The 14,721-nt window shown below is 38.1% G+C and overlaps 1 protein-coding gene across 1 annotated transcript in view; it reads left to right on the top strand.

The window, feature by feature from the left end:
* The window catches only part of GRID2 (glutamate ionotropic receptor delta type subunit 2), a 1,428,782-nt gene extending 1,414,284 nt beyond the window's left edge, over nt 1-14,498 (top strand). The window contains exons 15-16 of the mRNA XM_055313240.1: nt 11,058-11,298; nt 13,920-14,498. Coding sequence (XP_055169215.1) covers nt 11,058-11,298; nt 13,920-14,342 — 664 coding nt within the window. The 3' untranslated portion in view covers nt 14,343-14,498. The remainder of the gene's footprint in view (nt 1-11,057; nt 11,299-13,919) is intronic.
* Nucleotides 14,499-14,721: the final 223 nt, after the last annotated feature.

Raw genomic sequence — 14,721 nt, 5'->3', positions numbered from 1 at the left:
ATAATGAATTTCTTCTCCTTATTTAAACTGCTAGTCAACTTATAAAAAGTTCAGTGTTTATGCAGATGTTCCTGAGAATATTTGTTCATTCAAAAGTTTCCTTTTCTATAATCTTCTCTCTCCTAACGCTGTGCCAAAAATCCATAATACAATCTTTATCCATTTATACATAACACACACTTCAAGATCCCACTTATTTTTAGGCCTAGTTGTCAGACTCAAAGAAACTAAAATATTCATAAAATGTGTATAACACACTAAGCAAAATAAGCTTGACTTCATGACCCTCCTTCATAAACATGCATTTGAAAGGTCTACATAAGAAGATTTTGTATTGCCTGAAGAGTGACTGTAAGCAGAGATGGTCACTGCCAGTTTCTCACTGCAGAAGGAAAGAATTTCTCCCCTTTACCCTATAACCCAAATATCACACTGAGCTTAAGGATGAAGCTGACATTTTAAAAGATCACCAAAAGTGTTCTCTTTCCAATTGCAATTACGCCCTCCATCTCAGTGGGAGCCATCATCGGGGTCTTTTCAGCTCTCCAGCATCTTTCTGGCCTGCTTTCATTATCCTGATTATCTATTCATTTGCCGCCCGGCACTCATTTTATGAAAGATCATGTCTGCCATTTCTATAATGAGTGCTTGACTTTTACTGCCAGCATAAACACATAAAATATATAATAATTAAAGTTCACTAGTCACCAAAGTCTTGAGATCCATCATGTTGCTAATTTGATTTTTCAAGCAATTGCTTCTCTGTGAACCAGGCTGATTTTGCCCCCTTAGGCACTGCAAGACCTGTGATGGTACGGGCTGACTCTAACCTAGAAGGATCAATCTGAATGGCTACCATGTACAGGTTTCAGGTTCAATTTCAAAGCATGGCATATCTATAAAGTAGGATGATTCTTGAAACCAACAATAATCTCATCAATATTTGAACCTAAAAAATAGTTTTAAGTGTTGCACATTTTTCAAAATAGTTCAGTGTTACTTAAAAAAATACTTGTATCAGCAACTGTTTAAACTAAGGAAAGATTTCATTGGGATAACTATGGAAGTCTGCATCATATAGATTGAAACTTCACAATATGTTGACTTACACTGAGTAAGGATAAGGTTTCAAAACACCCCCTCCTTATTTTGAACACACTGCCTTGTTTTGATAACATTGGCAAGGCCCCCTGAGTGCCTCATGATAATGAATTCATCTGACGTTTATTCTAATCGCATAGAGATTAATGAACTCATGCGATATTCATGTGGCTCTCTGGAGGCATCAGGATGTGTTACACAAAGTGTAATGTTTGTAAATGGATACAATGGAATATGTGTTAGCCAAGAATCTTGAGTAGTCAAATCCTCAGTTAATAAAGCAGCAGGAACTGAAGAGGCAGCTTCCAGTTCTAGTGGGGTTTTTTAGGTATGATAAAGATCTTGACAGTGTATTCAAAAAAAAAAATGCGAAAGCCAGAAGACCTTGGTTTGAGAGCTGGCTGGATCAATTACCAGCCTTGTGGCCTTGGGAAATTTTCTTCACCTCTTAGCCTCAATCTCCTCAGCTTTAAAATGAGAATTTAATAACATCAACCTTCTTAAAGCCTTTTACAGGAATAAGGACTGGGAGGAGGGGGGGTGCAATCAATCAACCAACCAATCAGTAGAATTCCTCCCTCATAAGGTTATTTTAAGAAGTAAACCAAATGATATGTGGTGTTTTTGATAAGTGTTCCATAAGCTTTGCAGCATTATGCATGCATTTACTATTGCTATTCTTTTGGAAAATTGTCTAAAGAAAGTTTATAGTTTATTTCCCATACACAGAAAAATGGATATCTTAGGAATTCATTACTTACTACATAAGGACATGGATACTGTCTTCTTAATAAGAAAAGAAGATCTGACCAATTAAAGGTGCTATTGAATTATATTTTTTATTTTAAAAGTGAGATATCAGGGGATCCCTGGGTGGCGCAGCGGTTTGGCACCTGCCTTTGGCCCAGGGCGCGATCCTGGAGACCCGGGATCGAATCCCACATCGGGCTCCCGGTGCATGGAGCCTGCTTCTCCCTCTGCCTCTCTCTCTCTGTGACTATCATAAAAATAATAGTAATAAAAAAAATAAATAAATAAAAGTGAGATATCAGACTTGAAGTAATACAGGAAACCTCTTTTTTATGCAGGTCTATGACATACAACAGTCTTCAACGATAACTAAATGTGTAAGTCCAGTTCTGTTGATTCTGCCCTGTAGTGGGAGCCAAGCAGGTCACTTCAACCCCTAGGCAGGAGTCAAATATGATCTCATCTCCCAGACCCCTTCCAGTACCAATATGCTGTCATTCTCATAAATTGTCCATAATAATTTTTTACCAACCCCAACAAACTTCTCGTTAGTTTATAGTACTTCTAGCCACACATGATTAAAAATCCTTTTTTTAATTAAATTTTTTTTATGATTAAAAATCCTTATTATATCTTTTGATTAAAAGAAACCCCATCTTTTCTGCTTCAGCTGATTGTCTTACCTATTCTCAGCAAATCATAATCACTGCCTAAAATTTCTCTTAGTATATTTATTCATATCCCTTTGATTTCAAGATAAAGCTTCCATTGCCTAGGAAATGACTCCACGAATACCTCAGAAGACAATTACACCTGATCTCAAATAATTAAGGCAGTCACACTTCTGGAACATGGGTGGTCCCAGTCTCGGGGTGTAGGTCCAGGTGTACGTTCCAGGATAATCAGAACAAGGAAATCCAAAATTCACTTGAACTATTATACTGCCATGGTTAATATATGGCGTGTATCTCAAATTCATTCTCAGTGTGGTCAAACACAAAATCAATACACGATCACTCTGTATTCTTTTAAAGAACACGTACATTAATAATAGGCATTACTACATATTACTTATTATATGTTATTAACACACAGTCAAAAGCACAAGGATGAGGGCAAAACTCTCTGGTTTCAAAACAAACTCTGATGCTTTCTAATGATGTGACTTTAGCCAAGTCATGTAAGCCCTCTGAACTTCACTATCTTTGCCAGCAAAACGGAAACTTGTTGACTTCATAGAATTATTTGCTGTGGGGCTCTGCAGCAGGCCAGCAGCTATAGCAGTAGGCCAAATCTGGTTCAGGCCTATTTTTGTAACTACAAAGGCAGAGTTGACTAATGGCAGCAGAGAACTTACATTCTGTACAGTCTAAAATATTAGCCACCAGGCACCTAACAAAAATGTTCATTAACCTCTGGCCTAAAGAATGGTATTCATAAACTTATTTGAATAAGTTCATCTCTGTGAGATCTTAGGTAATCTTAGTGGACTACATTGAAGCTATGGCCATCTGGTTTGGCTAACTGGAAGAATTACTTAAAAGTCCAATTTCAACAAAGGAAATAGCTTCTAATATTCTTTCTTAGGTTATTTGGAATTACCAAGGTATTATATGTTGTCAATAAATATTTGTTGTATCTAGTGCCACTAACCTATCATTAAGACATTTTGCTCTAGAAAAAAAAAAAAAGCCACTGGTGCCTGATTCACAGCAAGTTGATAGGATTTGTTTTTGCAACTCTGATGTTGAAGTAGATATCAGAAATGCCAGCCAGAGTGCCACTGCACTTAATTGAATACTAAGTTTACCTACATTTCCCAAGCCCAGAATAAAAGAAATGATGAATGAATGAACTACCTATTGAGGTGATGTTTTTCTGAAAATTGTGTGCACACTAATTTTAATTCTTTCTCAGTCACCATGGAGAGGAAATTTTTGTGAGAACTCAGCAAATGAATTTAATAATGTGGGAATTCTGGGCCAAAATAGATCCACTCAGTGTGTCAAAAATACTTTTTTTTTTCAGTTACTCCTGAATTTCCTTCACAATGTTAACAGATGTTAAACATTAATAAATAATGAGACTCTATCCTAAATATCTTTTTAATTTGGGCTACATTTAACTCATTAGCATGTCACAGATCAGATAAATGTTTTTGAGTTATTAAAATGATGTTTTTATCCTCACCAATCTCTAGTGTCAAGGTGCTTCAGGACTTTCAGATTGAAGAAATGCCTGAAGGTTTCAGACCATAGGGTTTCTGTCATTATGTCGCTAAAATTCCCTTCTACTATGACAGGTCAAGAAGTTTGAAGATTCGAGTGTAGGAAGGATATCCAGGAGAAAAAAGGAAAGTTGTGCCTCTTTTCTAGCCAGAAGTTTCCATCAGGGGCAGAAGGTGGGAGATGGAGGGGGGACGATAAAGGGGTATTAGCTAGACTGGAATGCACACCCAGAGTAGAGGCCATGATACTGCCCTTGCCATTAAGGTCTCTGAGGGGAGTTCTGTGGGCGTACCAGGCTATGTAGCAGCAGAGAAGACCTCAGATGGTAGGAAGCCAGAGCTGCACGGTCAGGAAAAAACAAGGGTTCATCTTTATTTTTGGTCTCTCTTGCTCCAATGTGGTGTGAGTGCTAAGTTAGAGCACAAGGATCACTTTTGGAGCCCTCCATAGTGAGTCACAAGATGACACCAAAATAGTATCTGAAGGCTAATGAATAGTCAGGGGCTGGATGAAAAAAATGGCAGGAGCTGAGAAAGAAAAAGAATGACAGAATCTGAAAAAGGACTGAACCCAGGCCCATCCCACATAAAAGGAGAGCTGCCAGAACCAATCTAAGGACCAGCAAGGAGCCAGCAGCTCCCGCCCAGCAAGCCTCCAACACAGGGGGTATAATATCATCCTCCATAAATCCTGACACCATCTTGGAAAAGAGCAAGGAAAAGGGGAGGAATCCAAAGGATTGAGTAACTCTTGAGCTAAAGCTAGAGTCACGTTAAATTATTAGATCAGATTAAATTTTAAATCGTATTGAACTAATTTTAGTTTTGTTCCCACTGCTCAGCAGGCTCAGTTCTCCTGAGGAAGATCAATTAAGTTATGGAGAAAAGCTACATTTTCTTTGCACATCCAAACCATGATGTGAATAAATTTGCAATCACTCTACAATTACATTGTTTGGTTTATTTTTTTTTTAAAGATTTTATTTATTTGTTCATGAGAGACACAGAGAGAGGGGCAGAGACACAGGCAGAGGGAGAAGCAGGCTCCATGCAGGAAGCCCGATGTGGGACTCGATCCCAGGTCTCCAGGATCACGTCCTAGGCCGAAGGTGGCACTAAACCACTCGGACTGCCCACATTGTTTGGTTTAGAAGAAACCTATTGATGACAGTTTTACTCAGGGTCTAACAAATCTCTGAAACTAAAAGGAGAGCTCTTCTCTGAATACTTATGTATTAGAGGCTATGTAGGCTAACAGAGAGAAAAGTGTTGGAAGACAGAACTGAATTCTAGCCCTAACTCGACAACTTACCCTGTTAGTCATTAAAAAAAGTCATCTAGTCTCTACAACAGTGCTTCCCAACTGTTAGATGATGTACTAGAATATTGCTAAAATATAGATCCCTTCAGCCCTCAAACAACACCCAAGGCAGAGCCTGGGGTGGCTGGAGCCCCCTGACTTTCATCTCAGGCTACCCTAGAGTGGTATATAAATTATTTTTTGCGTGTTGAATGTGATCATTTGGAGGAATTGTTGTTCTAAATGATTGTGTTTCTCCTCCATAGAATGAGTGGGGGGAGGGGAGGAGTGAATAGATGGTGCCCTCTGTCATTTCCGTTCTAGTAGTTTCTGCTTCTATGAATGTGGGGAGAAAATTCCAATTGCAGAAAGAGTCACAGGAGCTCCTACATTCGTGCCCTGAAAACAAAAATTCCTGTACTTAAGTTCTGAAACTCTCTGATTGCCTCTAAATTTGTTCCCAGAAGAAAAAACTAAAAAAAATCAGATGTCCTTTTTCTCAGAACCAGTATCTTTTTACAGATCCTCAGGGATTTACCTACAGGCAAGAAAATTAGAAAGGAATCTGTATACTGCTCTAGTATTCAAAGGCAAAATTCAAAGTAACCTATGTGGGATCAGAAATCTGCGTTCATCCTTCAGCAACCTGTTTTGTTAAAAATAAATTAAATTGAAAATCAATTTCTAGAGCAGTGATTAAGAATGGTAAGTGATCAATAATTAGTACAATTCTCACACATGAATGATGCTGTTTTATCTTCAAAGTAAGTAAAAAGCATTTCAAGAGGAACACCTCAACCTTGTTGAGTATTTTTATTTGAATGTGAAGGAAGGATCTTCTGCTTCCCCACTCACTTCCCCTGAAATCTGCTCATTTATATCAATAAAGAATTCAATGCATGCAGAATTGATCTATTAGCCGTTTTCAAGTTGGAGCTAGGTTTTATGGACTGCTAAGGTTTTTCTGCTCAATGGGATGACAAATGTTTTAATACTTTTGGACAAAAGAAGGAAATGCAATGTTCTTGTCAGTGAATCAATCACTCACTGATTCATCTGGGAATATAACTCCCCATCAAGAAATATGTACCTTAACAGGTTCAAAAAAAGAATGGTTGTCACACATGCTGGTAATAATAATTCTAGCTTTTGAGTTGTCACAGCCTACTAAGTGCCAAGTAATGAGCGAGATGCTTTTGTTTATTGCTTCATGAATTTTCACCGGGACAACTCTCAAAATGCTAAGCTTTGCTCTCATCCCTCTGGAGTAAAAATAGCAGGAATTTTTCTGACTACATTCCAACAAGAGGTTTTTATTCATCCAGTTGTTCATCATGGCCTAATGTCCAATCTTCTTTCTAATAGATTAATTGTTTACATCACTAAGAAGCTCATACTTGACACCTTTCAAACCCACCAGGTAACTATAATGGCAGGAACACGCTGCTCTCTGTGAGCAGAGTCTGCCATCTTGTGGAAATTGCGAATACAGCAATTTTAGTTCTATGGAACTAAAAATCTGCACTCATCAAGAACTGCGTGACTAGATTCTTGGCAACACATACGCACACACACACACCAGTGCTGCTCATAATTAAAAACTTTCCTTTAAAAAAAAAAAACTTTCCTTTAGGTCTGACTCAAGTTTCATTTAAAGATGCCAGTGTTCCTGAATATTTGAAAAAGATACATATATCCTCATTTATTATAAGGACTCACTCAATTTTTCTTGAAGGCAGTGCATTCGATCCTGCTAAGCTTTCTTTATCTAATACTTAGATAGGTTTTTGTTAAGTAACGAAGTGGAAGGGGTAGTGACACTTATCCCATGGAATTTCCAGTTGCATTAGATTCTGTAGCAAAAATTTATGGCAGAAATCTGAGCTCAGAAAACACTCTCATTCCCTTCCAACGCCTCTATTCCATCCAACCTATATTCCTAGAACCTGTTGTGGGCTATTCAGAGCTTGACTGAGGGACCCTATGGTCTAGCTGTTCTGTCTGTCCTGAAAAATGGAGTGTCTGTGCAATGCCCTTACTATCTGTGCTCCCTGAGATCGACCAGACATAAAAGGATCTTTGTAGTGTGAAGACAAGTAGAGAAGTCTGCTCACTCTTTCCCCACGGTAACTCCTACCACCCAGCCTGCTGAACCTAAAAGATCTACGATTAAACAAATTCTTTGGATGTAAGGCCCTTTACTCCTTTAGCATCAAAATGGATGTCATATAGAGTATGAATGCTTATACCACAATGATCACTTTTAAAACCAAGTTATTTTTCAGATGTAGAAATAATGACTTGTTGTGATACCAGATACTACTAAGGAAAAAGAGTAGTCAATCACTGGTTCCTGAATGAACATGCAAATGAAGGAAAGAATAAATTAACATGATGGCATTAAAAAGAAACAATATCACAGTGTTGCTCAGGCCATTTTGGCTGAATGTGCAGTTGTGGTTTAACATAAATCTTGTCCCCAGAGAATTACGTGACATGAGACCACTCTTTAAGTATTTATCGAATGGATAGATGAAGGAAGGAATGGAACAAGTCAGAAAATCGCATCAATGATAAGAAAAAAGTAGAATCTGAGGGCAACATCCATTTGCCAAAAACTGTTGAGCATATTCAATCAATAAATACTTGCCTGCTCTGTGCTAAGCAGCATGGAATATGGGGAATCCACATTCCAGAAAGGAGAACAGACATTAATCAAAGAACCACAAATTATTATAAATGATGATAAGTGCTGTGAAGGGAAACCCTTCCACTTCTACAGACATTGACCAATATAGTGTGGGGGAGCAGGAGGAAGGCCAGGAAACTTGGTGCTCATTTTGTGCCTATATATGTTCTCATTAAGCAAATCCTGCTATAGTTTCCTTTTATTTCTACATATAATCTCAAATTTGAGAATATTGTTTTTGTTAAGATTTTATTTATTTATTTATTTATTATTTATTTATTTGAGAGAGAAAGCAAGAGAGAGAGAGAGCACAAGCTCTCTTGTGGGGGAGAAGGAGAAGCAGATGCCCCACCCAGCAGGAAACCCAACATGGGGCTCCATCCCAGGACCCCAGGATCATGACCTGAGCCGAAGGCAGATGCTTAACTGACTGAGCCACCCAGGCACCCCAAGAATATTATTTTTTTAGAGATGACTAAATTTTCCCTTCAAGGTATTCAATGGTATTCTGATTATCCAGTGCCTTTAAGTAGGCAAATAACTAATGGGCTTGCCAACATCATTTGAATGTATTTGCAGACAGGCCAAGCAGACAACTTTGAAACTGTGGTTACAGATTACAGATGTACGTAAAACCTAATACAGTGCTAATTCCCACAAGTAGGTGTTCCTTTGTATGGAAGCACTGTTTATTTAGTTGTTTGTTTAATTATTTAGTGAGCTCTACAGACTGTGTGGGGCTCGAATTTTCGACCCTGAGATCAAGAATCGCATGTTCTAATGACTGAGCCAGCCCACTGCTCCAGAGAGATACTCTTTCTCAAGTGTATTCCTGAAAACTCCAGCTCCATGAATTATGAATATATATTTAAGGGGAGGAAAAAAAGAAAGAAGAAGGAAAATCAGATAACTTTGGGAAATGCTAAATTAAACAAAATCATACAAGTTTTATTTTCTATAGGTCTTCTTAGAACCTGTAATACACGACTTTCTTATAAATTTCTGAGGAAGTGTTTCTTGAAGTTAATGACCACAAGATCTTTTTCTTGCAGAAGTCCCTCCAGGTACTAATGTCTTATGGAACACACTTTTAGAAATTCTGGAAATACAAATGACTTTGTCTGAGAAGAGGCAGGAATAAGGGTGAAGTGTAATCCATCAATATTCATAATCACCTTGTAAGTTCAATTAATTGCACTACTTGAACAACACTGTGAAACAACAGAGTTTTAGACCGATCCATATCATAAAAAAGGAGAAATCCAAGTTGTGAGGGAGGCTCCAGTTCAATGTCCATTCCAGTGTCAGCTGAGGGCTCTGAGGTTGAGACTGTGGGAAGAGCCGAAGGTGAATGGTGAAACCAACTCTCCCTCATAACCCTTAAGGCTGGTCCTACTCCACTGACTCAGGTTGAGTTGAATGTTGACCCTACCCCTAACCATGGTCTTTTAGCTAATTCTTATCAGCACTAGGATGGTGTGAACCAGATAAAAAGGTAATGCGCCACCAAACAAGAATTTACTCATTCTGGATAAACATCATTCTCTCTAAAGTTTTAAGCAGTCTCTTGTAAGCAAGAGTTTGTAAGCAAGCATACAAATATAGGTCCACATATCCTAAGACTAATTATGTACAAAATATAAATTAAAAAAATATATTAATTGAGCTAAAAACTCTTAGATACAATATGTTCTATCTTATCATGACAAATATACCTTCAAGTCCCATAGAAGGCCAGGTTTTAGTTTCTAATTTGTGACTAGCTTGGAGTAAGTGCACAGATCTTGCGGCCCAGGGAGTCATTCCCTGGCCCCCTCTCTTGCACCTCCAGCTCTTTCTAGCACAGTGAAGGATCACCCACCAAGGTGTATACCCCTGAGCTAGTACATCTGAGCATTCTCTAAGCACCACCCTAAACATCCATGATGCCCTTGTGGTTGTGAGATCTGCCCCCCCAGGAGGAAATATGGTGACAAGCTTTCTCAGATCCCAGAGGAGCACTCTGAACTGTTTGGGTGGGAAAACCTAGGGACCACTGAGGACAGTGCAGACTCTGGACAAGCTTGTGGCATTGGCCCTGAGCATTCTCAGCCTATGAGAGGGGGCACACTTGGAAGAGGACCAGAGGTAGACAGGTCTCAGGTAAAGCCTAAAGAGTTTTTGGAAATGAGAATAAATCCTCTGTGAAAATCACACTGTAAAATAGCTGCAGTCTTTGCAGCTCGACCCCAGACTCAGGGAAAAAAGAAGACAGACAAAGAAGGGTAATTCTTATTTGAATGTAACTACTTCTAAAAGCTTCTGGTCAACTTTTTTTCTTGTTCTCCAAGGTAAGATTATTTTCCCCTTTGGCATTAAAAGGGAAACTACATCAGTTGTGTGAAAAACCAAAAATGATCTATTTTATCAACTTCAAACTTGTCCCAAGGCTTTCTCCCACACAATGTTAAATAATAGAAGACTTTTTAATTGAATTTCTTTGTGTGTAGCATATGATGGCCAACATTATGCCAGCATCTTGCTCTAAGCAGCAAAACGTTCTTCATAAAAACATTAAGATCCAGAGCGTCATTCGACATGTAGGGAGGGAACACAGAACTGCAGCAGCTTGAAACCACATAAAAACAGTGCCTCTGAAATGTAATTGTAAAAACACATTGCAGCAAAGCGGGGGGGGGGGTGAATATATAGAATTATAAAATAAAACCGAAGAAGAAGAAGAGGAGGAGGAGGAGGAGGAAAGAAGGGAAGAGGAGAACAAGCGAGGGAGGGTATGGAAGGGGGAGACAAAAGCCAGTGCCACAACCCTGTCTATAAAATCAAAGCAATAACATTTTCAGTGCCCTGGCATTCCCTCTGCAGGCTAATCTATACATTCATTTCCCCTTGACAGCCACCATCCTTTAGAGGTAGGATTATAAATGGATGTGTGGTGGACCGAAGCAATAACTATGTCTGCAGTGACACATGACTGTGTTCTCTACCCCAAGGATCCTGGAGCTTCAGCAGAATGGAGACATGGACATCCTAAAGCACAAATGGTGGCCAAAGAATGGCCAGTGTGCCCTGTACTCCTCAGTGGATACGAAGCAGAAAGGAGGTGCCCTGGACATAAAAAGCTTTGCAGGGGTGTTTTGTATCCTGGCCGCTGGAATTGTCCTGTCCTGCTTTATAGCCATGCTGGAGACGTGGTGGAACAAGAGGAAAGGCTCCCGGGTCCCATCGAAAGAGGTACTTGATTAAGAGCTTCAGCACAAAGTTGACCCAACAAGTGGGCTATCTTTCCAGGGAGGATAATCACCAGGAATAGGATAACGGGGTGGGCATTGTCCTTGTTGCTTCTTTCTCTGAATATTGAAATAAATTTGTGAGATATAAAAACTGACAATGCCAATACCAATTTCCATTTTAGGACATCCCAGATAAATGAAGAAAAGATGTACAGTGTTGGAAAGACTGACAATTTCATGTGCCATCAAGAGCTTTAAAAATTCTGCCAAATCTCAGGCTAGAATTTAATTCAGCGATTTTCTTAAAGGCTTGGTCCTTGACCACTTCACGAAGATGCTTATCATTTTATTTCCATAAGTTAACTTGTAGGCAGCTTACGTGTATCTCTAAGATTCAGCCTAAGAAATACAATGCCATTGTAAAGTAATCAGAATCTGTCTATGCAGTGACTCCTTCCCTTTACCTGTATGTGGTAGACCTATAGAAGTGATTATATATGTTTTTAGCTCTTTGATGGCTCTAAGCTTAATAAACCCATAGTGTGGAATCACCTAGAATTAGATTTTTGATGATATAAAATTTAAATTTTTTCAGATATCTGAAAGAATAATTGCAGAGTTACACATAATATCTCTTAGAAAGTGGCATGTGCCTTGTTTTCATCAAAAATTATGGAATTTCTAAATTAGCAGGGAAAATATGAAGTTAAAATACATTGCTTGATTAATCATTTTCCTTCTGAACCAAAAAGGTGAAAAATTTTTAAATAATGAAATATTCACTAAAGCTTCACGAATTGAAATGGAAAACAACCTGAATTTGCTGCATGATTTGATCTGCTGGAAAGTTTCAAGGACAGTTTTAAACTTTCTGTAATTAGACTTTGGCTAACTGATGGTTAAAGCAAATCCCGAGAAGATCTGCTTTAATGCACAAATAAAAAGGACTTCTCACGTTCATATGAATTTTTACATGTTAATATGTTCTGTAAAAAAGATTTTTTTTCTAAAGTAATCTAAGGATTCCTTTCTACTGCCTTATATGCAAAATTGATAAGCAACATTTATAGGAAAAGCTTGGCTTACCAAAAATAAAACTTAGCTTCCTCCCTATCTGAACGATCATACATTCTAAATTAGGGGAGTATGAACTAAAAATTAAACAGGTTTTATTGCAATTTTTTTTTTACGGAATAAGCTTCTGGTTTCTCTATTGACATTGATTCAATGCAAAAGACCATATTAATGCAACATTATAGCTGAGATTTCATATTCTCAAAAATCTGAAAATTAAGGACTCCCCAAGCTCCTTATATTTTGAATTACTATATATGATATTAAATTTTTGCATTATTATATCTGTTGATGGATGACTACATTATAGTTGCTGTGGGAACCATAAAATTATATCTCTCAACCCTCTAAAATCTCAGTGATAATATTGCATTAATGGATATTTTTTATTGGATTTTGAAATGAGAAAGGAGAAGGAAAAACAGTGATGCACATCAAAATATTTTTCACCGAGGAGCACTATAATAGCACAATGAAAAAAATACATACTCCATTCTAACTCATGACAGCTAATCCAGATCTATGAACAAATATTTTCTCTTATGATTAATAGGTATTTTTAAATCCTCATGAATTTAATTTATTGAACTTGGCTGATGATAAGAGACGATTTTTTTCCTGCCCGTTTTATTTTTCAAACATTGGGCTTTAATGATCACCGTAAATGAAAATCCTAAAGGAGTTATGAATTGGTTTCAACACCAGAAATCTGAGATTTTTCTTCCTTTTCCTCTAGTAAATACCTTCTTACTAAGACTCCATTAGCATAGCTCAAAGCATCTTTGATTTAGAGGCCATTTGGCATAAATCTGGCCCTAAACCAAAGCTGTCATTCACAGATCATGACTTGAAGGGGTCTCTAAAGGTATCGCTGACCTCACAATACTGCCTCATTCAGGTACTAAATAGCTCGAGCGTATGACATTCCTCAATTAGAAATTGATTCTCTTGTGTTGAATGTTGCTCTTTCTAAATAATTTCACATCTCTCTGACCTAAAGAGAAATAACACTTTAACAGTCACTAACACTTTAGCATGAACTAGCACATCATATCACTTATGGAATGGAAGGTTGAGGGTAGGAGGGAATAGTAGAAAAGAAAAGAAATGCAACTTGAACGGAGACATTCTGAAAAGGGAGGAAGCATGTGGAAAGAAGAGGTGTGGTGGGGCAGTGAGTTGTTAAAACCATACTTTTTATTTGTACAGCTTTGCCTGAGTCTGTCCCTGATCTCATAGAAGGTAGTCACCCATCTACTGCTCCCATATTTTTGTAGTTGCATGTGACATATATAGAACTTTTAGTACAAGAAAAATATTGATTATAGGTAACCTTATCTCAGAGTCATATATGTATCCCCAGAACCTAGTACAATGCCTGGCTCATAATAGGTGCTCAGTAGATACTTGTTAAATAATAAACCCCAAAGTTCAGTTAATTACATATCATGTTTGCTGAACTACTTTTTTTATTTTTTTTATTATTTTTTTTTTAACCATGGAAGCTAGTACTGATGAGAACCTTATCTTCTTTTTCTTCATCTCCAGGATGACAAGGAAATTGACCTGGAGCACCTCCATAGACGTGTAAATAGCTTGTGCACAGATGACGACAGCCCCCATAAACAGTTTTCCACCTCGTCAATTGACTTGACCCCTCTGGACATTGACACTTTGCCAACACGACAAGCACTGGAGCAAATCAGTGATTTCAGGAACACTCATATTACCACAACAACCTTTATCCCAGAGCAGATCCAGACTCTTAGCCGCACACTATCCGCTAAAGCTGCCTCTGGCTTCGCTTTTGGCAACGTGCCTGAGCACCGAACTGGCCCTTTTAGGCACAGGGCACCTAATGGGGGCTTTTTCAGGAGTCCTATAAAAACAATGTCATCTATTCCTTATCAACCAACTCCTACCCTGGGGCTCAATCTGGGTAATGATCCAGACCGAGGCACCTCCATATGAGCATCAAACAAAATTTCTTCACTGTTTCTTTTGTAGGACTCCCTTTGCAAGGAGCAACTGTAATATTGTGGGACTAACATGGATGTAACATTTAAAAAAAAATCAGGATTATTAGTAACAACTATAGTTCTTTCTCTCCACTTTCTCCCTCTTCTCTCTCTTCTATTTCTTTCTATTTTTCCCTCTCTTTCTGTACATTTCTCTCCACTTTTTTTCATTACTCGACTTGTTCCCCCAGAATATAGTATACTAGGATCCTATTAGTCTGCTTTCATATACTGTACTTCAAGTATAGGAAATGTGCACTGAGTATACTAAAAGTATATGCAGGATTAATTTTACATAAAGGCCTCTTACGTAACATGTCTCTATTTTTAAA

This window comes from Nyctereutes procyonoides, unplaced genomic scaffold (genome assembly GCF_905146905.1).
Source record: "Nyctereutes procyonoides isolate TBG_1078 unplaced genomic scaffold, NYPRO_anot_genome, whole genome shotgun sequence".
NCBI classification, from domain to species: Eukaryota; Metazoa; Chordata; class Mammalia; order Carnivora; family Canidae; genus Nyctereutes; species Nyctereutes procyonoides.
Note: the sequence above shows the minus strand (reverse complement) of the source record. Positions and strands in the feature narration are given on the sequence as shown.